At 40.5% G+C, this 25,975-nt stretch overlaps 1 protein-coding gene across 1 annotated transcript in view; it reads right to left on the bottom strand.

Moving 5' to 3' along the window:
* Positions 1-451: 451 nt before the first annotated feature.
* The window catches only part of JAKMIP2 (janus kinase and microtubule interacting protein 2), a 161,733-nt gene continuing 136,209 nt past the window's right edge, over positions 452-25,975 (bottom strand). Inside the window, exons 12-22 of the mRNA XM_044280740.1 lie at positions 23,578-23,661; positions 23,438-23,500; positions 15,658-15,756; positions 14,081-14,179; positions 13,883-13,936; positions 13,734-13,799; positions 12,018-12,086; positions 9,948-10,025; positions 8,152-8,355; positions 4,948-5,013; positions 452-1,026 (exon numbers count right to left, since the gene is read on the bottom strand). Coding sequence (XP_044136675.1) covers positions 1,006-1,026; positions 4,948-5,013; positions 8,152-8,355; positions 9,948-10,025; positions 12,018-12,086; positions 13,734-13,799; positions 13,883-13,936; positions 14,081-14,179; positions 15,658-15,756; positions 23,438-23,500; positions 23,578-23,661 — 903 coding nt within the window. The 3' untranslated portion in view covers positions 452-1,005. The remainder of the gene's footprint in view (positions 1,027-4,947; positions 5,014-8,151; positions 8,356-9,947; positions 10,026-12,017; positions 12,087-13,733; positions 13,800-13,882; positions 13,937-14,080; positions 14,180-15,657; positions 15,757-23,437; positions 23,501-23,577; positions 23,662-25,975) is intronic.

Here is a 25,975-nt window from a genome sequence, read left to right as displayed (position 1 = left end):
TTGCAAAGAATGCATGTTTATTGCAAAAGGAAATGGTGGGTAAGTAGCTACGGGACACCTCTGGTTCTGCTTCTCCTGGGACACAAAGGCATGTTAAAATTCAACTTGCCTAATCCTTGTGTACCCTTAAAGCAGAAGTCAAGGGACACATGAGCTGTCCCCATTAGATTATCAGTGCGGTTCCCTAGAATGAACTAATGTTTATGACCATCTTTACTCAAATGTCAGGTTATATCTTCTTTCATACAGGACCATAAGGCAGTATGTACAGTATCTACTACATGATAATACAGGTATATCATCACAGATGCATAGTTGTTAAAGATAATTTCCATTGGTATACAGTTTGACTAATCTGTTTTGCTAGTTATATCACTATGCCTAAGCCTTCAATACAACCTAATAGAGATTGCCCATACAGTGCTGATAGGTACATGCCTTTGTTCCTTATGCTCAACATGCTGGAAGAACAGTGGATGCCCAGCAAGTCTTCAGTGTTAGACTGGTAAATCCTATTTACCCACCGGACTTTAGTTACATTTTAGTTGTCACTATTCCTGAGTTGAGACGAATAGCATCCCTGTATTAAGTAAACCAGACTGTAATCAATGAATATTTTATTGTAAATGACCTGGACGGGATGGGGATACGTTTCCAGCTTTGTCCATTTGCAGCTTATTTGTTCCTAAATCTTTCATTGGATATATGGTGTTACATTAATAGTGTTCCCCTGCACAGCAGGGAGTAGATTGTTTCTCATTAGCTTTGGTTCTATGCCCAAGACGCATTCTTCTATTGACTTGTTGATCCTCTTCAGGACATATGTTCTATTTTAGAATAAGCGCTTACATTTCCACTGAGTGTAGAATGTATATTGTGACCTCCAACCGGCCACACTGCAACAAAACATAGCAGATAAGGGACAGTGGCTTCCAATTCCAAGGTCTTGTGTCACTGCACTACCTCCTTTCTGCAAATATGGAAACGTTGATCTTTTACAAGGACTCATCCATATTTCCTAGAACTCTGAAACCAAGGCAGAGAAAGATATATAATATTATATGATACAAATAGAATATATTATATGTTCACCGAATATAATATATGTGAGCTAATACCCATATAATTAATCTGTTGTCAGAATATGTGGATTATACAGAGTTGGCTTCAGGACCTCTGGAAATGGGTTGCTCTATGCTCTATTGAAAGGTTTCATGGTGAATACATGTTGATCCTTCCCTACGCAGACCAGCATGCCCTTTACCATTGGAGGAGAAGGGCTTGAAAAGATTTTCCAGGTTTTTAACATTAGATCGGTGGTTGTCTGCATCCTCTTCAATGTTTACTTCAATCGGTATTGCACATTTCCATACTTTTTGTGGTGGCTGTGCTTGGAATTGCAGATTTGTCCTATTCAAATGAATGTCTGGTACCCAGCTTTAGTGATGATAGGATGCCCCTGGTTCTTAAGAAACGCATGTAGGGAACCAAGAGCCTCATGAGTCTCCCAAGCCGCTGGTTGGGGAATACTATCTAATATCTAGCCGTGCCAAAATGGAAGATTAACAGTTTTTAATAACTTTGTTTAATTCTACTTTACTTACATCAATGTTAGCAATTTAAAGTGAATGAGTGTTAGGAAAGACAAAGAATAGCTCTTACCTGATCAAGAGGTAATATTAATGTCAAGGCCAAAGAATGAAGGCAAGAGAAAAGAACAAGAATAGGAAAAGGAACTGCAGAGGAAAAGGAATTTTTTAGAAAATTGGCAAAAATGTGACATAAAAATAAGAATAACTTTAAACACATAAGAATGATGTAACACACTATTATTTACAATGTGCTAACTAATTCATTTCAGCAGATCAATAGGTTCGCTTTGCTAACGTTGTCCAGCACTGAGATCTAAAATCTCTAAAAACAAAAAAAAGGAGGAGTTGTCCAATGATGAATATCATTCATAGTATAATCCAGCCCATAATTATAAACATTTTGGGTTATTACGCTTAAAAAAATTCTTATATCACCAGATATTCCAGGAATTATGTCAGCATTGTGCCACCTGCTGTTTCTGTTGAACAGCCTTTCTGTGTTCACCTAAGGAAATGTGCCGAGGTGGACACACATGATCAGTCTTGTCTCCCTCTCTGCTCTTCCAGTTGTGTGAGAGATTCCTGGTGTGGTGAAGCAACTGCTTCCGTAGCTGCAATGTTGCCTCTGCTTCTCAGAGATGATACTGAGCAAGTGATAAGAGGATAAGACAGCATTACTGTAATTGCACTTGTTCAGCATCTCCTTTGAGAAGAAGAGATAACATTGCAGCTTCAAAAGCAGCCGGCTCACCACACCAGGAATGCCTCTGCAGAGAGAGAAGCATGACATAGCATGTCTGTCCACCTTGGCACATTTACTGAGGTGGACATAGAAAGGCTGTTCAATAGATACTGCAGGTGGTGCTATAGTAACACTGTTCCTGGAATATCAGCGGATAAAAAACATTTTTAATTTAAGTGAAAATACAAACAATGCTTTTAATTATGGACTGGATTTAGCTTCTTTATTGGAAACCTCCATTAACACAAAAAACATAATATCATAAATAAGATACTGCTAAAAGTGTAGGTATATAAGAGCAAACAAGCCTGAGAATAGGTCAGATCTCGGAATCTGCCTGGCACAGTGGTAGATATTGTGCTACAGTTGTAGACATCGTGCAAGCGGTGGTTACAGTAGACAGTGTCTCTACCACATAAAAAGACCCCAATAATATATAAACAGTACACGGTAGCTGGGGACACTCCTACGTATTTTAAATTTGAGCGCTGGAGCTTCCAGATACGCTTGGACTATATTAAGAAATATTCTGCTGGATCATGTTGCTAGTCACAATCTGGTGGGAACAGGCCAGGACAACCCCTTAGATCTCTGCATCTAAGGAGTTTAGAGAAGTAATGTTTAGTGGGGAGAGTATACTCCATTCTCTTGTGATATTTCAAGTTCTGGATGGAGCTAAACTACAGTGTCATAATACGATCAGTAAAGTTTGTCATTCTGAGCTGTTCTAACATCTATCAGAAGTAAACCTACCAATGAAATTATAATGAATTATAGGGAAAGTTTGGTTTAGCAAATCAATTAGCTATTTTCTGTTAATAAAAGGTCCTGCATTCAAGGCAGAGGATAGGTAATCAGTATTAAAATCTCGGAAAACCAAGGGGGGATTCCAGAATTATGATACTGATGGCCTGTGCTCAGGATAGGCCATCGATATCAGATTGGTGGGGTCTGACACCCAGCGCTCTTGCCGATCAGCTGTTCTGGGGTAGTTCGGACTTTGGGTCAGTATGATTTTGATGATACCAAATTTATATCTTTTTTGTTTTATTACTTTTTTCCATTGTGTTATACATTGTTTGTTTCCATGGTTATGACCACCCTGCAATCCATCAGCGGTGGCTGTGCTTGCACATTATAGGAAAAAGTTGCGGCCCGTCTGGTGGCTGGGACTTTGGAAGCATGCATAGGCTGTTTTTTTCTCTATGGTGTGCAAGCACGGCCATCACTGATGGATTACAGGGTGGTCATAACCATGGAATGAACAGTGTATAATGTGATGGAAAATTGAATCCTGCCAACAAAGGAAGCAATATGGATAATAACAATAAATTAGTAAGTGCCTTGTATTAACTTTTTACATAATAAATGCTATTTGCTGAAGTGACACAACTCCTTTAAGTACAAACTGTAATTTCAATTTTTTAACATTTTTATTTACTTTTTATTCCATGTTTTGGGAGACAAGGTGGTCGAAAAATAGCAATTGTCTGTGTTTTTTATTTTTATTTTTTTATGGGGTGCAAAGTACTTTTTAAATGGCAAGATAGTTTTTTATTTTGTGAGTTGGTAAGCTTACCACAATACTAAGTTTATACAGTGTTTTTATTCCTTAATACTTTAGCATCATAAAATAGCTTTTTTGTTAAAAATCATTTGTATTATATGTCTCCATATTCTAAGACTCACCTATACATTTTTTTCAGTAAAGTTTGGAGGACTTTTAATCACTTTTTACATCATTTTTTGGAAGGTGAGGTGACCAAAATCAACCATTTCTGAATTTATTTTTCCATTTTTTGTTTTTACAGCATTTACTGTATGGCATAAGTAACATGAACAGTTTATAAATCAGTTTGTTGCAGATGTGTAGTACATGTTCGTTTGCAGATATTATGGCAAAAATAGTTTATTAACTTGAAATTTAAAAATGTATGTTTTTTTTTGTCCCATTAGGGTACTTGACCCTCCAATGTCCTGACTGCTGAAATAATAATTTGCAATACTTGTGTATTACAGTGTATTATACTTTGTCTTCCACAGATGACAGACCCAAAGGCTATTGTTGGGCTTCTAGTCACTTTTGCAATTGTGTTGCAGTGAGACTAATAGGGTACAGGGGATGCCTCTCCCTCTGTCAACTTAGTTACTTTGGTCGTTATTGACTGTGGCATCTAAGGGGTGGACCTGACAGGATCGGAGTTAGTGCAGATCCTGCCAGTTGCAGCAAGGTGTCAGCTGTTTATCACTTTGAACATTCACTGGGGATGGTATCGGCTCAACTCCTGAGCTCACACCATCTACTGTACTTGATGCAACTTTACGCTGGATGTGGCCAAGTCACTTGGAGTCTGGACATAGTTACATCCTTTCGCAGAAAGGGGTTAATAAATCTGTAGTGAACATTTCTATAAGAATAGGGTTCATTATTAAGCAAGTTTTACCGTTAACTTGCATTCCACGTTGACGGCTGTTGGCAGGTTCCACATACAGTACAGCCTTGCTCATTCTGTACTTTATGTTCTCCATGAGCTCTTTAGTCATAACCACAAGTTTCTTTAAGGGAAAGAAACAATTTTATAGGATTCAAAAATATTAACTTTTACAACCAACCTTTTCCTCTAAGTCTTTAATTTGTCTCTTCTGAATATCTGTTTTTGTTTCCAGGTCTCTTATTCTCTGAAATCAAAGAGGAAGCCAGAATTCAGATGAGCTATGAAAATTATTCAGATCCTTTGAAGACTTGACCTGAAATCCACTTACTGGTTTCATATGGACCAAATATGTAGGGTAACCATGTATTTGTGGTTTTATTTAGCTTTTTTAAATAATGCAATTTGTATTATCTATAGAATTATGTGTATCTACATAAAACTTTCCAACCCTATGCCAAAACACTTGCTCTCAAGCTCTCTTCTCTGTTCATTTACTTAATCTGACGGTTACAAATTGCATCTGCATCTTAATTAACATGGTTCACAGACCTGACTTTAGTGGTCAGTCCTCTTTAAAGGGGTTCTCTGGGACTGAGGTATGGATTACATTTCTCAGCACTTTTGCCAATCTGATATTGGTGAGGGTACTGGTCAGCAATACCTCAGTCCAAGTGAAGAACCCCTTTATGTCCTTCAAAAATAATTTAGTTTCTTCTGGTGCCTGTGTTCTATGTGAGGCTTTAGAGTCACAGCATATAGCCACCTTAGCCTTTAAAGGGATTCTCTAAGCTTTTAAAAAAAATCTGAGAAAAGTATTTTTCTGATCTATGAAGGGAAAATGGTTTCCCCAGTACTTACCCATCCATTGTGCTGTCAATTCTGACTTCTCCGTTGCACATTGCAGCTGAACTGTCTTGTCTCCACAGGTCAGAAGACTGGATTTTCAAAAAATCTAGGCAAACCCATTTAATAGTGTAGCATCAGCATAACATACATGCAGCATTTCAGAGGCCCTGCTACATTTCTCATGCTTTAGAAAAAGGGCAATATCTCTGAGACATTGAGTGTATGTTATGCCACTGCTGTACATTATTAAGGGCTAAGGCCGCTATATACTGTGGCTCTGAAATGTAATGTGGAATGTCTATGAAGGTCAGTTTTTCTAAAACTTAGCATGCTCTGTTTTTTTTCCCTGCTGTTTTTCCTATACTTTTTCTTTCTATAGGACTTCAAAAACACCACCAAAACTAATGAAATTCATATTTTTTTTAACAAAAAATTGCATATGTGAAGAAGTCTATGGACTAGACTTACACGTGTACTCTTTGTGGCAATTAAAAAAAAAAAAACAAAGACAGCAGTAGGAATTGTGCAAAGTAAAAAGTGAAAATTACAGAAGGATCAGTCTTTCCCTTATATGGTATCCACTCCTGTATTTAGGTAAAGAAAACTGCTTCAAAAACTGCCATGTATGATTTCAGCTGAGCTGATTTTGTCTTAAGTAATGTTAGTTAGGCCTATTGCACACGGCCGTTTTTTTTTCCCGTTTACTGGCCGTTTTTTGTGTTCCGTATACGGAACCATTCATTTCAATGGTTCCGCAAAAAAAACGGAATGTACTCCGTATGCATTCCGTTTCCGTATTTCCGTTTTTCCGTTCCGTTTTAACATAGAACATGTCCTATTATTGTCCGCAAATCACAGTCCGTGGCTCCATTCAAGTCAATGGATCCGCAAAAAAAACGGAACACATACGGAAATGCATCCGTATGTCTTCCGTTTCCGTTCCGTTTTTTCTGAACCATCTATTGAAAATGTTATGCCCAGCCCAATTTTTTCTATGTAATTACTGTATACTGTATATGCCATACGGAAAAACGGAACGGAAAAACGGAACAGAAACGGAAACACAACGGAAACAAAAAACGGAACAACGGATCCATGAAAAACGGACCGCAAAACACTGAAAAAGCCATACGGTCGTGTGCAATAGGCCTTAAGTTTCTTCTGAAAACAAGCAATTATCACAATAAAATAGTTACATTTGTGGATTTATCAGATGAGCTGCTATTCTTCATAATCTTGTAATTACTACAAGAAAATTTCCTGGAGATGTCTGCAATTGGGAGAGACTAACATTGTATGTATATTGTCGCTTTCATTATTTTAATATATGCCCAAATCAGTATTAAAAGGGTTTTCTGGAATTGTAATATTAATGGCAGCAAAAGAGTGAAACCTTAAGGCCTTTTTAACACGAGCAAGTTTTCTGTCTGGATGCGATGTGTGTTTCAAACGGACAGCATTTGGACTGAATCCTGACCCATGCATTTCAATGGGTATGTGCAAATGAGAATCATATTTCACACATCATCTCTGACTTCAGGAAACATTGCACTATATTCTATATTGTGTGTTTTTGCAAATCTGGCCCCATAAAAGTAGATGGGGCTTGCATGAAAAAATGAAGGCATCCGCATGCAATACAGATGCAATGCGTTTTTCACTCATGGTTGGTAGGAGATGTTGAGTGATCTTCATAAGTTTTCCTTCACGGCTGTGAAAAACGCATAAAAAGCTGATTGCATCCACGCGGAAAACAATGAAACACTGAACCCAATTCCAGACAAAACTGATGCATGGAAAACCATTATTTTGTCACTGAACAGATCCTGATATAATCTGTATCACTCGTGTGAAAGAAGCCTAAGTTGCGGGACTCAAAACCCCCCACTAAGGCCTCTTTCACACGGGCGTGATGGACTAGATCCGAATGCGATCAGGGTGCGTTAAGTGAAACTCACACCATTTTTCAAGCAAGTTCAGTCCGTTTTGTCTGTGATTGCGTTCAGTTGTTCAGTTTTTATCGCGCAGGTGCAATGCGTTTTGATGCGTTTTTCCCACACATGATAAAAAACTGAAGGTTTACAAACAACATCTCTTAGCAACCATCAGTGAAAAACGCATTGCATCCGTACTTGCTTGCGGATGCAATGCGTTTTTCACCGAAGTCCCATTCACTTCTATGGGGCCAGGGCTGCGTGAAAAACACAGAATATAGAACATGCTGCATTTTTCACGCAATGTAGAACTGATGCGTGAAAAAAACGGTCATGTACACAGACCCATGAAAATGAATGGGTCAGGATTCAGTGCGGGTGCTATGCGTTCACATCACGCATTGAACCCGCGCGGAAAAATCGCTCGTGTGAAAGGGGCCTAAATGTCCCATGCTGATTCCAGACATAACTGACACTTGGGTTTACTCGGATATAATTCAAAGACAGGACTACATTGTCTGTTAATCTTGGTGGGGAACTGTTTGGAGAAGGACAAATATGGTAGATCTATATAAAGTATCCCAATGTCTGCCAATAGTCACCTGGTGAGCTTGCTGGAGAAGCTCCATCCTCTCCTGCAGGATCTGACAGTCAAATTCCCTGCTTTTCCGTAACATCTGCCTCCTCAGTTTTTCCACAGCCATTCTCAGTTCATCTTGTTGTTTGTCATTGAGTAACTCTCCAAATTTGATAACCGATTCCTGCTGCAATGCGTTGTACAAGGTGGCCTCCAATTCTTGTATTCGCTGTTCAGTCAGTGGGTAATCAGATAAAAGAGAACAAGAGGATCACTTTTCATCATTTGCCTTTAACCTAGCACATTTTACAGCATTCCTGATACACCAAACTATTCAAACCATTTCATGCAAAATGAAGGTAGCAATAAATCTGTGTATTTGTCTTAAAACGCTTTCCATATGACCTATTGGGGCTATCTGCAGTAGAGATTTACTGCAAATAGTTCATAGTTCTCTTTAAAATCGATCACCTATCCTTAGGATAGGCTATCAATATTAGATTGGTGAGAGTCTGACTGCAATCAGCTGCATAAAAGAGCCATGGTGCCCAGTGAGCGTCATGTCCCATTCATTCTTACTGGCAACAGCTCCACACTTTTAGTAGTGGATGTGTCTGGTATTGCACTTCAGTCCCATTCACTTTCATCAACTGATCAGAGAGGATGCTAGTTAAAAGTATAATTACAATGTATGGCTTTATGTATGTTATCAATATCATGCCACCTGAAGGCTATGCATGGCATTCATGTCCCCCCCCCCCATATAAATCACTCCTGTTCAGCTAGGCATTAATTATCTCCAACATACTTGAACATTTACTGCTGTTAAAGAGGTTGTTAAAGTAGCAGTGCAGTGTACTTACACCTTTCTCCATTTAAAGGGGTTCTCCAGGAATTAAAAAAATGAAAATACTTAAATATTATTTAATAATAAATATATTCACAAATACCTTTCATTACTTAGAATGACTTGTTTTGTCTGGGGAGCAATCATTAGGAGAAATAAAATGGCCGCCATTCTATTAGTACACACAAAACCTGTCCTAATCACACAGCCGGACAAGTTACTTCACAACACTGAGGAAAAGAGCTGCCTAATCCTCCTGTCTGCTTTGCTCGTCAGGATTCATGATCCTGAATACAGGTGAATCTCTGTGGGAATGGAGAAGATGAGGAGACCTGAGAGGAGGGTGAGGTGTGGCTAATGAGCAGCAGCACTTGTTTATAGTCTCCATTACCACAGCGACACATTATCACAGCCTTTCCGTCCTCTCTGTACTTCATGTCTCCTCATGAACTAAATAACTAAATTTCCAAGAGATTCAGCTAAAAATCTTATCATCTGTATTCAGCATCATAACCCCTTACAAGTAGAGAGGAGGAGGAGGAGGCTGAGGCATCTCTTTACCTCAGTGTTGTAAAGTAACTTGTCCTCCTGTGTGATTAGGACAGGTTCTGTGTGTACTGGTAGGACAGCGGCCATTTTGTTTCCCCTGATGATTGCTCCCCAGACAAAACGAGCCATTAAAGGTATTTGAGAATATATTTATAATAAAGTGATATTTAGGTATTTTCATTTTCTTAATTCCCGGAGAATCCCTTTAAGTGACTGGGACTCAAATGGCGTGACCGTGTAGGTAAGCATTGAGGGGGATGAAGTGCTCGCACAAGTGCTGCAGGCTTTTCAAACAGCTGATCGTTGGGGGTGCTGAGAGTCAGACCCCTGCCAATCAGAAAACCAGACAACCCCTTTAACCTTCATTTACTGCATACACTGACATAATATACTGCATGTATGTTGTCACACTATTCAGTACAAACCACATATGCTTGGTCTAGTGCTTGCTTCCTGTAATCCAGTTCTTCTTCCAAATACCCCTTCAGTTTACAGAACTGCTCCTAAAGGAATTAAGTAGTATATTGATTCTTGGTGGGTTGACAGTTAGTACTTCTTTTTATGGTGCAAAAATATTACCAACAATATTATACATATTATTATTATATACTGAAAAACTTGTATATAGTAAGTATAGACATTTTTTACTGATGCTTTTATGAGAAACAGACGTTAATAACAATCCCCTTCAATTGCAAGGAGGCTGAAAACGGACTGAATAGAACATGTTATATTTTTTGATGCCCGTTATTCATTGGCCATATCAAAAACGTCCATGTAAATAACCCCATAGATTACCATTATTGTGTGAATGTAGCCTTATACTGATACAAGAGAGGGTTAATATATAATTTAATGTCCAAAGTTTCATTCTTACATTCAAGATAAAAAAAAATTGATTCCTCAGTGGTTGATACTTTTTATTGGCTAACTGAAAAGTCGATGACACAATTGTAAACTGTCAAGACTACTAAGGCCTCTCCCTCAGACATCTTTTAAGACAGTATCTGAAGATTCACATATTTATACACCAACGTACAGAGGAATAATGAGTAGTGATGAGCGGCAGGGACTATATTCAAATTCGCAATATTTCACGAATATTTGGGCGAATATTCAACATATATTCTCAAATTTGAGATTAATTTCTTGATTGCAAAAAATCAACAATGTAATATTCGCGTAATGAACGCAAAACACAGGCGTGGGTAAATTTTTCTACATTTTTCAAGCTGCTAGAAGTTTCACTAATGTTTTGTGATTGCGCTAATCGGCACTAATGATGCGAATATTTTGGCGCAATACGTGAAACTTCACATTTTAGCAGGTCTGCATGTATGTCTGGACAGCAGAACCTTTCACACTACCAACACCCTGCACTGCAACAGCTACACTATATCAGGATGTCCTGTACATATCGCTGAGCTGATATTACCCCTCATATGACTACTAGGGATGACTGACTGCTATGCGATGACCCCCTAGATCATCACACCAGCAGAAGGGTCTTTGTATCGCTCCACAGCAAGGGCAGGATTGAAACGCCCAATATGAGGCCTCTATAGTTGAAGCTGACCATCATCGGATCCCAAACGGAACCTGGATTTGTCACTCATTTATGACACCACTGCAAAGAAAGGTGATAGTGGCTGGATGTCAATCGCAGGAAACGTAATAGATGCCATGACACCAAATTTCCTTTTGCTAAGCACCTGGAAATGGTCCGGGCAGAGACAGGGATGTGGAATGAAGGTGTCTCCTGTGTCTGGATGATGAACAAGGAAACTGTCGGAGCTGCTCATGTTTGTCTGCAGATCAAACAATCCCCTTGTACTAGTGGTCTGTCTGGGCAATCCGGAGCCTGTTCACCATGTGTATGTCCTCCTTTAAATAGTGCTCCCAACACCTCCTAATGGCTAGGTCAGAATGGCCTGAACAGCAGGCAGTTTGTTAAAAGAACCATCCGGTCTCTCTCAGTCCAAAGATGTGGACCCTACCAAAGCCTGTGAACTGGGCAAAATGCCTTGGAGTGCGTTATCTAGACATGTCTAGCAGTTAGTGATCTCTCATCAAGGGGGAAGCACTTTTACGCCCCCTTGTGGCAAGACCCAGTGTCTAATCAGACCACCCCTGTAATCATCTACATATCTGCCTCCATAGACATAACTGCGTGCACAGTTTGGGAGCATCTGACATCTTTATCTGGGTGCGTTATTAAAAAAAAAAAATAATTGCAATGAGTGTATGTATGAATTCCTTAGTGGCCTAGGCTTGTGCATTTCACAATCTGGTTTGTATATTAAACTTTACATTTTTGTCTTAAATCATCCTCATATGATTCACATCATGATTTCACATGCAGCTTCCTGCCATACATGCAAGTAAAGTTGATAAGGTGAAGGTTGAAATCCATCGTTGTTGAGAGGGAAGCACTGGCAAAACCAATATTAGTCATAGTGTAATGATCTACCTGTTCTCATCTGAGATCTACCTACCATATCACTCTCCAGCTCCATCATCTTCCGATGAAGTGCGGCTTCGGCACCTTCAATCTGTTGTATCCACTGTGGGTACAAAAAGGAAACTGCACCCATCATTATCAAATAGTTTTATCATATACATATAGCCATAATATGTTTCTTGGCTTAATTGCAATAATTCTTTATGATTTTCTGTCATTGTATGGCTTTGAAATAACCAGGTGATGTCAGCTGACATTCCGCTGTACTTGGAAGTAGTATTCAAGATGACCACAAGGTGGCAGACTTCCATTGGTAAAGTCTCATAATTAAGACTATACTATAGCACAGGGGTAGGCAACCACTAGCACTCCAGCTGATGTGAAACTACAACTCCCAGCATGCATACTTGCTGTGCTTCTCTCAGAACTCTCATAGAAATGAATGAAGCATGCTGGGAATTGTAGTTTTGGAACAGCTGGAGTGCTGAAGGTTGCTGATCCCTGCTATAGCATATAGTCATAGAGCATATAACATATCTAACAAAGGCTCAAAATGTGGCCATGTGAATAAGTCCAAAGTGTTTTAGAACTGCTGAACATGCCGTTAGTGCAATCATAAAGGCGGAGGAAGATCTGCAATTTTGTAAGACCACTTTATTGTGATCTTTTACAGCTATATATTATTCTGTTTACTTAGTCTTTTACCTGCTTACATATTTTTTGTAGCAATTATAATCTTATATATTTGTATATGATGCTTATTCAAAGTATTTGATTATTTTATAGACATGAGATATATATCTATATATCTTATTATTAAATGGTCTACTTAACATCATTTATTATAATGTTCTTAGAAAAGACACATATGCAAAAAACTTCTTCTACAGTATACAAGTATGTAGTAGCAATCAAGCCATGTATAAATACCTATATAGAATTGATTATAGTCTATTCTTTCCATGTCTATATAATGTCAATGGACTCATTTTAAAGGGTTATTCCCATCTCATCATACTATGGCAAATTGCTATGGCTGGTGGAGGTCCAACCTCTGGGATCCCAACCAATCCTCATATTTAATGGGCTGCAGCACTGTTTCTGAGCTTTGTCCCCCTCGCAGTCTTTCCCTGTACAGTGGTACCAGCTAATAAGCCCAACGGCCGTTCCTTGCACAGCAAATGGGGCTGGTAGTGCTGCTATTGAGGATCAGTGCTGCAGCCCCTTCATTCTATGAATCAGTGGCGTTCTCCAGAAGAAAAAAAAGAAGAAAACACAGATGATAAAGTGATGGTATATCCTGAGAATGTGAATGAACCATATACAATAATAATGACTGAAGTAAGGATTGAGAGGTGAGGATGTAAAATACCCATCAAACCTGTATAACAACGCAAAATGGAAAGTGTATTCTCATGGATATGAATTCAGAGTATAACTCACTGACCTTAGTTGTCTGTAGATGATTAAACCACAATGACAGTAAAAGTTTTGTGGACTGTTTCACATTGACGGCTCTTGCCACTTAGTAACCAAAGCTATAATTTATGAGATTGGTTTCAAGGAGGTCTTTAACATTTTCCACTGACATACATGAAATACCATCCAAGCCATGCTGTATGTTGTGTAATCTTAAGTGCCAGTTGTACATTATGTATGAGCACTCACATATACCTCATAGGCATCTCTAAACTCTAATTGATGCAAGCCTAGGGAGACCACCAGAACCCGATAAATATTTTAACATTACCTTCTCAGCCAATGACAGCACGGTGCTCGCTTGAATTATGGCAACCTGTTCTTCATTCCTTAGATTCTGACAGGGAAGTAAAATGGAAGTTCAGCGTGGAATAATGTTTAGCTGCCCATGGGTATAAGTATATCTAATGTACTACTTACCCCATTGTCTCCCAGAATATCTAGCTGTTTGATTAGAACCGGTATGTTGACATCCTTAAAAAATGAAAATAGTAATGTAAATCTTAAGAAGCGTTAGTCGACAGAAAAAACTGTTTTTTGTCCGTTAAGTGGCAGCATTGGCCTCTCCTTCAGTTACTTTGATAAATATAAAATGAATACACAATAAATGTCCTATACCTTAACACCTTCCTTCATGCAGTAAATCTGTAGGGCACTGACTCCATCAGAAAATGGATGAATTTGTAAATTGAATGCAGGTGACCTTCGTTCTCGCTCCTGGAAGGAAAAAAATAGGTTACAAAGCCAAAGTTGTCAGCAGTCCCCATTGCTATGTGGGCATCTTCAGTCATTTCCTGTGCATTGGGGTAGGAACAGGAAGTGGAGGGCAAACAGATGTGGAGTGGAGCAGCATTGGAACAGCAGCAACAAGGGAGCAAAGAGGTGAGCAATGCTCCCATTTAAAACATTCTCCCCCGAAAACCCCTTTGCTGTATCAATGTGTCTACTAAATTAAAAGGTTATCTCATTAAGACAACTGTATCGCCAGGGCATATAGACTTCATAAAGGGGCATCTACTACCTGGGACCCTCTACAGAATATGAGCGAGAATGTAGTCATTCTGGAAATCTAGAGCCACACATGTATTCCATAGAATATTACAAATCACTTGTCTAGCTGCCACCCCACCGCCCCCTTCCCCAATGACCCCCACATAAAGGGGTTGCCAATGGTGAGACTGGACATCTGTTCAACTATAAAACATGTTTGATAATGTTAGAGTACTGAGATGTGTTTAAATTCCATTTTAGTGCCCTACAGAAAAGAACATTGCCACCCATGCAAATGTGCACCCCATCTACCTAGGTATTTTATCATTTGTCTTATGGCTGTGCCAGTCAACCCCCTGATTACCATAGAGTTTTATGCTGATCATTAAAACGCTAAGATTTTGGAATGAGACTCCTGAGCCTTATGAATGACTGACCAGAAGTAATAATAATTTTCATGTAAAAAAAGCTCTACTATCAATATACAGGTTACATGGTCAGATATAAAAACAAGAATACATGTTAACTCTACTCCATCCGTATGCATTTTGACAACAGCGAGAATTGTCATACCGAGATTAACTTAAAGGGGTATTCTGGTTATATTAAGTACATTAATTTCAAGTTCTAGATTTTTTTAAACAAAAATAAAACAGTTAATTGTCAGAATTTTTGGGTCCCCTGGAATCAGTTGATATGAGGTGGGACATGAAAGATGTGATGTCCCTCATTTTTCTTTAAATGTTTGCCTTTTCTTAACTTGTTTATCAGGGGCGTAGCTATAGGGGAAGCAGGGGAAGCAGCTGCTTTGAGGCCCACCTAGGATGAGGACTAAAAAAATTTACTGTCAGGGCCCTTCAACAGTATTATACGTTGACATTACAGTGACACTGTAGGAAGCGGGTGGATCGGCTGTGAGAGCCATCTTGACTAGCCACTGGAGTGGGGGTTGCATGGGAGGGGGCCATTCATTTCTAGTTACACCACTGTTTTTTATGCATAGTCAAATTAGTTTTTTCTTTTCTTTTTTCTATTTCTTTAGAAGAAGGTACTCTTGAATACTTGATGATGCAGGATCACTATATGATAATACTTGCAAGTAACTTCTATAGTAATTATGTATAGGGATTATTATATTTTTTAGACAGTCACAAAATGTAAAGAAACTTAGAGAAATAAAAGATTATCTCATGAACCAGTCATACTTCTAACTCCAGATTGCGGAATTCCAACAACTCATTCTGGTCTCTAGCATCTTGCAGTTCTTGTTGTAGACGATTATTTTCAGATTCCAGTTTCTCAATCTGAAAGTGAAATACAATCATCTTTATTATGCTTCAAGGGGTTATCCGATGATGAATTGACAAGCCCATACTACTTGAATAACATAATTAATCCAGTCATTGTGCCTCTGCATGAATAACACAGGCCTAATTTAATCTTCATGGATGACAATGCACCAGCTCATCAAGGTCGTATCATTAGGCCTCATGCACACAAACGTATTTTCTTTCCGTGTCAGTTCTTTTTTTTTTGCAGACCGTATACGGAACCGTTCATTTCAATGGGTCCGCAAAAAAAAGGAAGTTACTTTTTTATTTCGTTTCTGTATGTCTGTATTTCCCTTCTGCAAAAAAAAAAATTTAATGTCCTATTATTGTCCGCATTACAGACAAGGATAGTACTGTTCTATTAGGGGCCAGCTGTTTCGTTCCGCAAAATATGGAATGCACATAGACATCATCCGTTTTTGATAACCGCAAAATACTTACGGTTGTGTGCATGAGGCCTTAGAGGCCTTAGGGAACGGCTGCTGGAGACTGGAGTACCTCAAATGGAGTTGGTTGCACTTTTTCCAGACCTGAATCCCATTGAAAACCTATGGGATCAGCTGAGTCACCGTATAGAGGCTCGGAACTCTGTGCCCCAGAACTTTAATGACCTGAGGGAGGCCCTTCAAGAAGAGTGGGATGCCATGCCTCAGCAGAGAATAAGTCGACTTGTAAACAGGATGAAACGTCGTTAAGCTGTTATTGATGCTCAAGGCCACATGACAAGTTATTGAGACATTGACATTTCTGTGGGGTATACCCACCACTGTTGTTGGCTTTTGCTTCAATAGATTGTTTGAGATGAGGAAATCACCATTCCAGACTTCTACTTAAATACCCTACTTTCACTATATAATATCACTGTAGTGTGAACTTTTGAAGTTTTCCATAAATTTCACCCAAAAGCCAAATATCCCTAACTTTTTGTGAGTAGTGTATATATGAAAAGTGAACCTGAGAACAGGATATGATGGAGGGAAAGAAACTGAGCTTTGTGATAAATATGTTTAGAGATGAGCGAATCAAAGTTGACGAAGTCGAATTTGATCGGAATTTCAGGAAAAATCTGAATTTCCACACGCTTCGTGGTAACAAATCAAATTTTTTCCTAAAATGGCTGCTGTACGTGTTTGGACACGGAGCATGGAACTCTGGGAACGAGTGATAACCCACAATGCCATGCATGCAGCCAATCAGCAGCCAGCCAGCCCTATAAATAGCCTCAGCTATCTTGGATTCAGCCTTTTTGTACTTGGTGCAGGGAGAGACGTCAGCAGGCGCTAGGGACAGTTGTAGAAAAGACTTTAAAACTTTTATTTTGCTGTATAGAAGTTCAGGTAAAGGATAAGGAGGAATCATTCCACAGTATTGAAGCAGAACAGGGTTCAGTAGGGGAGATTACAGCCTGGGTAATAGGAACAATCCTATTACACCTTGCTGCACTGACTGGGGATCCAAATTGCCATTATACAGCTCTGTAATTCCAGCAAAACATTCTAATTAGGGTGCAAGTGCTGATTGATACAGGCATTAACAGGGGTTATTACAAGGAAATATTTATACGTCTTATTTGCTGTGCAGTTATATGTTGTAAAGCATTTTTTGGCTTGTATTCGTGGGGAAAAAAGTGCTCATTAGCCGTTGTGTGGTGACGTGAGAAAATTGCAGCCCTTTTTGGCGTGTATAAGTGACAAATATAGTGAAAAATATATTATTTGCCGTTTAGCGGTGCAGTTATATGTGCTAAAGTCCTTTTTGGCGTGTATTAGTGGCACATAAATATATATTATTTGCCGTTCAGCGGTGCAGTTATATGTTCTAAATCCCTTTTTGGCGTGTCTTAGAGGCGCAAAAAAATAAAATATTTGTTGTTCAGCGGTGCAGTTATATGTTCTAAAGCCCTTTTTGGCGTGTATTAGTGGCAAAAAAATATATATTATTTGCTGTTCAGCAGTGCAGTTATATGTTCTAAAGCCTTTTGTGGAGTGTATAAGTGGAAAAATGTAAGAGCCTATTTGCTGTTCAGCAGTGCAGTTATGTGTTCTAAAACCTTCTTAGGCGTGTATTAGTGAGAAAAAAGGGCTTATTAGCCGTTGTGTGGTGAAGTGAGAAAATTGCAGCCCTTTTTGGCATGTATAAGTGACAAATATAGTGGAAAATATATTATTTGCCGTTCAGCGGTGCAGTTATATGTTCTAAAGCCCTTTTTGGCGTGTATTAGTGGCACATAAATATATATTATTTGCCGTTCAGCGGTGCAGTTATATGTTCTAAATCCTTTTGTGGTGTGTATTAGTGGCACAAAAAATATATATTTTTTGTCTTTCAGCAGTGCAGTTATATGTCTTAAAGCCTTTTGTGGAGTGTATAAGTGGAAAAAAGTAAGGGCCTATTTGCCGTTCAGCGGTGCAGTTATATGTTCTAAAGCCCTTTTTGGCATGTATTAGTGGCACAAAAAAAAGTATTTGCTGTTGTGTGGTGAAGTGAGAAAATTACAGCCCTTTTTGGCGTGTATTAGTGGCAAAAAAAAAATATTATTTGCCATTCAGTGGTACAGTTATATGTTCGAAAGCCTTTTGTGGCGTGTATAAGTGGAAAAAATAAGGGCCCATTTGCCGTTCAGCGGTGCAGTTATATGTTCTAAAGCCCTTTTTGGCATGTATTAGTGGCAAAGAAATATATATTATTTGCTGTTCAGCAGTGCAGTTATATGTTCTAAAGCCTTTCGTGGAGTGTATAAGTGGAAAAATGTAAGGGCCTATTTGCCGTTTAGCGTTGCAGTTATATGTTCTAAAGCCTTTTGTGGCGTGTATAAATGGAAAAAAATAAGGGCCGATTTACCAATCAGTGGTGCAGTTATATGTTCTAAAGCCCTTTTTGGCGTGTATTAGTGGCAAAAAAATATATATAATTTGCCGTTATGGGGTGCATTTATATGTTCTAAAGCCTTTCGTGGAGTGTATAAGTGGAAAAAAGTAAGGGCCTATTTGCCGTTTAGCAGTGCAGTTATGTGTTCTAAAACCTTCTTAGGCGTGTATTAGTGAGAAAAAATGGCTTATTAGCGTGGTGAAGTGAGAAAATTACTGACTTTTTTGGGGTGTTTTCATTTCCTTTTTATTTATTTATTTGATCTAGCAGTATGTCAAACAGAGAAGAGCCAGGCCCTGCACAGGGGAGTGGTCTAACACCCCAGAGGTGTTGCTACTGTCTTTAATGGTCTAACCTCATGTCATGTTATGCATTTTTTCCAGGTCCTCCACACTGTGCATTTCTAATGTTATGTAATTGTTCATGTAATGTGCCTGGTTCACCAGTAGGTGGCAGAAATTATAGGAGAGCTATAGTTAAATATATATATATATATATATATATAAATTGTAGGAAGGTGCAAGGGTCAGTTGTTGATGGAAGGTATGTGTCATCGAGCAGTTTTCATGTGCTGTTTGACACCTAGCTATTTAGTATAGCTGTGTAGCTGATCCGAGACGGCTCTTACTAGGAGTAGTCAAAGTGCTGGTTGGGTGACTACTCCACACGTTCCAGGCCGGTCTTGACTGGCCTATAAAAAACCCAGCCAGCAGTGTCAGCTGGGTGTGATTACCTCTCTCTGACAGAGGAGCTCTGGCAATCACTGTATTGGGATCTGAGCCATGTGCTACGCTGGAGGCCTGGGTTTGGGACGTCTGCTCTGTCCTGAGCAATGCCGATCGGGTGTGAACTAAGACCTAGGGCAGTGATGGCTAACCTTGGCACTCCAGCTGTGGTGAAACTACGACTCCCAGCATGCTACATTTATTTCTATACAGTTCTGAGAGCAGCCAAGCAAGCGGGGCATCTTGGGAGCTGTAGTTTTACCACAGCTGGAGTGCCAAGGTTAGCCATCACTGACCTAGGGTAACAGGTGACTGTGTTGCTGTATGAACTGTCTAGCTGTGAACGAACACCAAAACTGCAAATGGACTGTCGCACTGTTTTGTTGCCGTAAATGTGAATAAAACACTGACGTTTTTGAGTTACATGCCTCTCAGGTGTCCCTGGTAAAAGCTACCCTGGTGCGGCCTAACAAGCTTTGCCATAACCCCTCCAGCACTGGATCGGCCAGGTGTCTCCTGGTAATGCCCTTGAGATGGTGGACCTGGTGGAACGCTATGAGTCTACCAGGAATTTGAAAGGGGTTTCGTTTGGGAGGGGGCAGCCAAACCCCAGCTATCTCCATCCCAGACACAGAGACTTGAGCCAACCAAGCCTGGATGGGGTATACCCAGCTCCGATAGTATGCTGGTGGTGTCAGGAGCCTGGCCATGTAAGGGCCGACTGTCCCCATCGGGGCGAAACCATGGAGACTAACTATGCATACCGCAAATTGTCTTTGTACGCCAGGAAGCTGTGTGCATCAGGTATCCCAGAGACTATAGACAATAACCACCTGTGCCAGGTAGAAGTGGGAGACACTCTGGAAGTGGCTTTGTTGGACTCAAGGAGTCTGGTGTCCCTGGTAAAGCTACCCTGGTGCGGCCCGCCGAATATACTAGCTGAAAAATCAGGGTCGTGTGTATACATGGAGATTTAAAGGACTATCCCACCGCCCTGGGAGGCAGCAGGTGGACCCACGAGGTGGCCGTTGCCACCACTTTACCTTATGAACTAATAATAGGGAGAGACTTTCCGGGCTTCCCAGCCCTGTGGCCGGCCATGAGAATTGTTGATACCCCTGAGTCAGGGGTGACTCCAGCAGAGTGGCCTGGCTCGGGCAGGAGGCCAGAACCCTGGGAACCCAAGACCAAAGGTCCTGTGGTAGGGGTGATCGCCACTTTGGTGGAGGAGGGGGAGACAACCCCGCAGAGTCTGTTGGTAGGAGACGTTGAGGACTTGCCATCGGGTCCTGAATTGGCAGAACTCTATGTCTCCGGTGAAAATTTTTGAACCGCCCAATACCAGGACCCAACCTTATCCCGGGCCTGGGAGAATGTTGTAATAATTGATGGTGAACCACAAAAACCTGGGGCCAAGTCGATGTTTCCCTGTTTTGTTGTTCACCAGGAAATGCTGTATCGGGTAAACTAAAAACTGGGGAGCATGTTGAACAGCTGGTGGTGCCCAAGGCTTATCACAAACGCGTATTGAAGCTTGTCCACCAACATGTTCTTGGGGGTCACTTGGGATGGCAGAAAACGCAGGACCAGATACTACAGCGGTTTTACTGGCCCAGTGTGTTCAGAGAGGTAGAAGAGTTTTGTAAATCTTGCCCAACCTGGAGTCCCCTTGCCCAACCTGGAGTCCCCTGGTACCTCTTCCGATTATCGAGGCCCGTTCGAGCGAATCGCTATGGATCTCATAGGCCCAGTACCGAAGTCTGCTAGAGGGAACCAACACATCTTGGTGGTTCTACACTACGGCATTTGGTACCCGGAGGTGGTGCCACTGCGACATACATCAGCCAAACTCATAGCTAAGGAGTTAATGAAGATGTTTTTCCGAGTGCGACTACCTAAAGAGGTTCTGACCGACCAAGGGACCCCTTTTATGTCCAAGGTCATGAGGGAACTCTGTAAGTTGCTCCACATAAAACAGCTATGGACGTCCGTGTATCATCCGCAAACGGATTGCCTGGTAGGCCTCTACTGGGTTCTCGCCCTTTGAACTGCTATATGGCAGACACCCTCACAGTCTGTTGGACATATGTAGCCAAAGAAGCATGGGAATAACAACCCACACCGCACAAAAGTGCTATTGAGTACGTGACCCAGATGCAAGAACGGATGGAGACAGTGTTGCCTCTGGTCAGGGAGCATATGGAGGTAGCGCAGTGAGCCCAGAGTAGGGTCTGTAATCGGCAGGCTTGGGTCCAGAACTCTTCTCCCGGGTGATCAGGTTTTGGTTCTGGTACCAAGCATAGACAGTAAGTTCCTAGCTAGGTGGCAGGGGCCCTATGAGGTACTTAAGAAAGTTGGAGAGGTAAATAGCAAAGTACACCAGCCGGGTTGGCGAAAGCCAGGAAAAATAGGGAGTCCTCTACTGAAGACAGCCCACGGCCAGGTTTTCTAGGAGAAGAGGTTCATGCCCCTCTGTCTGATGCAAGAGAAGCAGTTGCCACAGTAAAAATTGCTGACAGACTCTCCTCTAAACAGGCTCAGGAAGCCAGGGAGTTCATTAGTCGGAACACGGATGTGTTCTCCGACTTCCCTGGACGCACTTCCATAATCCAGCATGACATTGTCACTGAGCCTCAGGCAAAAGTCTGGTTAAAACCATACTGGGTACCCGAGGCTCGGCGACAAGCCATCTCGGGGGGAAGTGCAGCTAATGCTGCAACTAGACGTCATTGAGAAGTCCAAAAGTGAATGGGCCAGTCCGATAGTCTTAATACCCAAGTCGGACGGGACGTTACGGTTCTGTAACGATTTTCGCAAACTAAATAAAACCTCCAAGCTTGATGTGTATCCCATGCCCCGGGTAGATGAGTTTATCGAAAGATTAGAACAAGCACCTTATTTTTCTGTTTTGGACCTCACGAAGGGCCATTGGCAGGTGCCCTTAACGAAGGCTACCAAAGAGAAAACTCCCTTTGTAACCCCTGAGGGGCTGTATCGGTATAAAGTGATACCCTTTGGTCTGCATGGTGCCCCTGCCACTTTCCAACAAATCATGGACATTGTACTTCATCCACATCGTCGGTACTCGTTAGCTTACCTGGATGATATTGTCATCCACAGTACCGACTGGGAAAGTCATCTACCCAAAATGCAGGCTGTAGTTGACTCCCTTAGGAAGGCTGGACTGACCGCTAACCCAAAGAAATGAGCAATAGGGTTAGAGGAGACTAAGTACCTGGGGTATGTCATCGGGCGCAGAGTCATCAAACCCCAAGTAAATAAAATAGAGGCGATTCGGAATTTGCCCCAACCTGTTACCACTAAGCAAGTCCTTCCTGGGAATGGTAGGCTATTACATGAGGTTTGTTCCCCATTTTGCCACTTTAGCGGCTCGGTTGACAGGGCTCTCGAAAGGACGGAAGTCCATGATGGTCTGCTGGAATGACCAGGCGGAAGAGGCTTTTTCCGCCTTGAAGTCGGTCCTGTGTGGGTCACCGGTTTTGGTGACGCCCGACTTCAAGAGGGAGTTTGTGGTACAGACCGATACATATGAAGTAGGCCTCAGAGCTGTACTTTCCCGTTGTTTTCCTGAGCCGCAAACTCACCCCAGCCAAGACTATTTTTATTGCAAATATTGCACTTTGATAATTTGCGAATATCTAGAATATAGTGCTATATCTTCGTAATCACAAATATTCTAGAATTTTCCCATGATCCCTCACTGCTTCTTGCTTGTGGGCCAATGAAAAGGCTGCAATATCTGACTTTAGAAGTAGTGTTGATCACAAATTTTTATTGCAAATTTTCCGATTGCCAATTTTCACAATCAAGAAAATAATGACTGGAGATCACAAATTCTCTAATTCGCGAATATGTGACGAATATTCACCCAAATATTCGCAAATTCTAATATTGCCCCTGCCGCTCATCACTTGTGTTCACACAGCTACATATTTATTATAATTGTATAGTGTTGTCAGGTCAAAACATTTCCTTAGGCTTCATTGTTCCTAAGCTTATGTTCGGGTATAGTGACATGACCTGCCCAAGTGATACTTTACCTTTTCTATTAATTCCTGATTTCGTTTTCTGAAAAGCTGTTTTTCGTCCACCCAGTGGGAATCCTATGAACAACAAAAAATTCATAAACAAAAAAAAAATCATTGTTATCCTATTTTGAGATTATATGTCATCTACCAACCTGTCCCTTTTCAGCCAATGCCTTTTCAAGATCTTCAATTTTGGCTTTATAGCGTAGGGCGTCTGTTTGCATCTGTTCTTGAATCTGCCAAAAGTATGTGAATATCGTGTCATTTCGAGTCTAGACATTTGTGTCTACTATATCATATTAATCATATTAAAGAATCCTGGTAAATGTGTTTGTTATATGAAGTTCCATCTTGAGATTACTTTAAAGTGGCTGCCATGCCCACCCTTGCATATTGCGATTTCCTGCGGCTAAGGCTACATGTACACGACAGAAAAAAAAAAAGTCAGGCCATTTTGCATAAGTGTGTGCATCTATTTTCTGGCCGTGTGTCAGTTTTTAATGTCCGTTTTGCATCAGTTTTTCATGTCCGTTAAAAACGAACATTAAAAATGGATGAATTTGACCCACCCTCCTGAGAACACCCACAGGATGGTAAGCCCCAGCTAAATAAATGTACCCAACAGTGTATATAATTTTTTTTATAGTATCCCCAGCTTTAATAATGCCCCCATGTAGGCCCCCAGAAAAATAAATGTTTCCCACAGTGTATATAATTTTTTATAGTGTTCCCAGCTTTAATAATGCCCATGCAATCAAAAAAAGATAGGGGCACATCCAATAATATAAGAGGAGAGTGCCGGCCCTCGGTATGTGAAGCACAATATAACAAAAGAGAAAAAGAATACCGAAATGGGAGCCGCACATCTACAAAAATATAAGTTTATTAAGGCAACAGACACAGCATAAAAAAGTTTTTTAAAAACGTTGTATACAACAAATCTGGGCCATGTAAGCCGTGTATCGGCGCATGCCCATCTGAATCACCACAAATTCATATATGAACCCCCACATCAATCAGCATATAATGATGTAAAGTGCATGAAATCCATCAACAATAGATAATAAATACTTATCATAAAAATGGCATAATGGGGGGTGTCTGTGGCGGTCAGCAGAAGAGCCCAACGCGTATCGCCAGACTTGCTGGCTTCCTCAGGAGTGTCTGGTTCCTAATAGTAATCATCAGATATATATACAAAGTAATCAATATACTGCTACCTTGCAGCTGGACACTGATTCCTGATGGAGAAAGAGGGGGCGGTGACCACCTCGTCATCATCAAGCGACAGAGGGGCGGTATGGGGAAGTCTCCAATGATATGATTGTAAATTGATTGTGGGACGCGAACGGCGTCCGGATGCGCTGTCCGCGCATGCGCCCATTCAAGCCGGCCCGTGCTGCGTTCCAAAGACCGGAAGTAGCAGCACGTGCCGGCTCACAGGGCTCCCACTGCGTGTCAATAACCGGAAATGACATAGGTCCCGGTGTGTGACGCGACGGAGGGGGCGCTGCAGATGTGCACGGGGCAAAGAGATAAGACAGGAATAAGCTTCTTGCAATAGACATGATATATCCATTATCATGGACAAAAGACCAGTACCGGGGACTCTGACCAAAGATTGGAATAAGGAGAAAGAGACTAATGTCAATCCAAGAAATAGAGACATGGAGAGAATGCCAAAAATGAAATAAAATGAATTGATAAACACACAGAAAAAACGTGACAAATAATGATAATAAACAAAATCCAGAGAATAAATCGATTTTTTGTATTAATATTTGTAATTATTTTTTTCATTTATTTTGTTCTCTATATTTGATATAACTATTTCATTATTTTTTCGTGTATATACTTCTTATTGTTTATTTTTTATATTTTCTATATATTTTATAGAGTTTGTTTTCTATTATTTTTTATATATTTTTCAGTTTATTTCTTGAATTTTGATGTATTAATTAGTGCATTAAGGGGCAATATAAATGCCCAGAAATGAGATCCAAAAGTAAATACTATAATTGGATCATGTGCAGAAATAACTACCTGTCAAGGGAATCACCCGGTCTATTAGGTTAGCTACATGATATTACATCCAGAAGTGCTTGGATAGGCATTTTGTCCCTTAATTTTAGTCATTAATCACTCCTAATTTTTGTCTAATTTGGAGATTTTATGGTATATACTCAATAATCACCCCGAAAAAAAAAAAAGGGGGAAAGGGGAGGAAGGAGAAGGGGAGGGAGAAGAGGAATGGAAACAAGAATTATATAAAAGAAGAGAAGTAGAAGAAAACGAATATGAAGCACCGTGCCCAAATCCGCAGCTCCCCACATCGAAGTCCCAGTATCGAATAGGGTTATTCTTCAAATAATGGCCACACCAGGGATTGTAGCATCAAAGGACCGTCAAGAACAGATAAGGTGGGGACATATATAGATTGAAGTAGGCTAATCATCACAAGTCCAAGCAAACAAAGAAATCCTTGAGGAAAAGGCATGGTAATCCAGTGAGATTCAATATGATGAACAATATTCAAGTGATTTCCCAACC

This window comes from Bufo gargarizans, chromosome 2, assembly GCF_014858855.1.
Source record: "Bufo gargarizans isolate SCDJY-AF-19 chromosome 2, ASM1485885v1, whole genome shotgun sequence".
Taxonomy (NCBI): domain Eukaryota; kingdom Metazoa; phylum Chordata; class Amphibia; order Anura; family Bufonidae; genus Bufo; species Bufo gargarizans.
The sequence above is the reverse complement of the archived record's forward strand: the minus strand, read 5'-3'. Positions and strand labels throughout refer to the sequence as shown.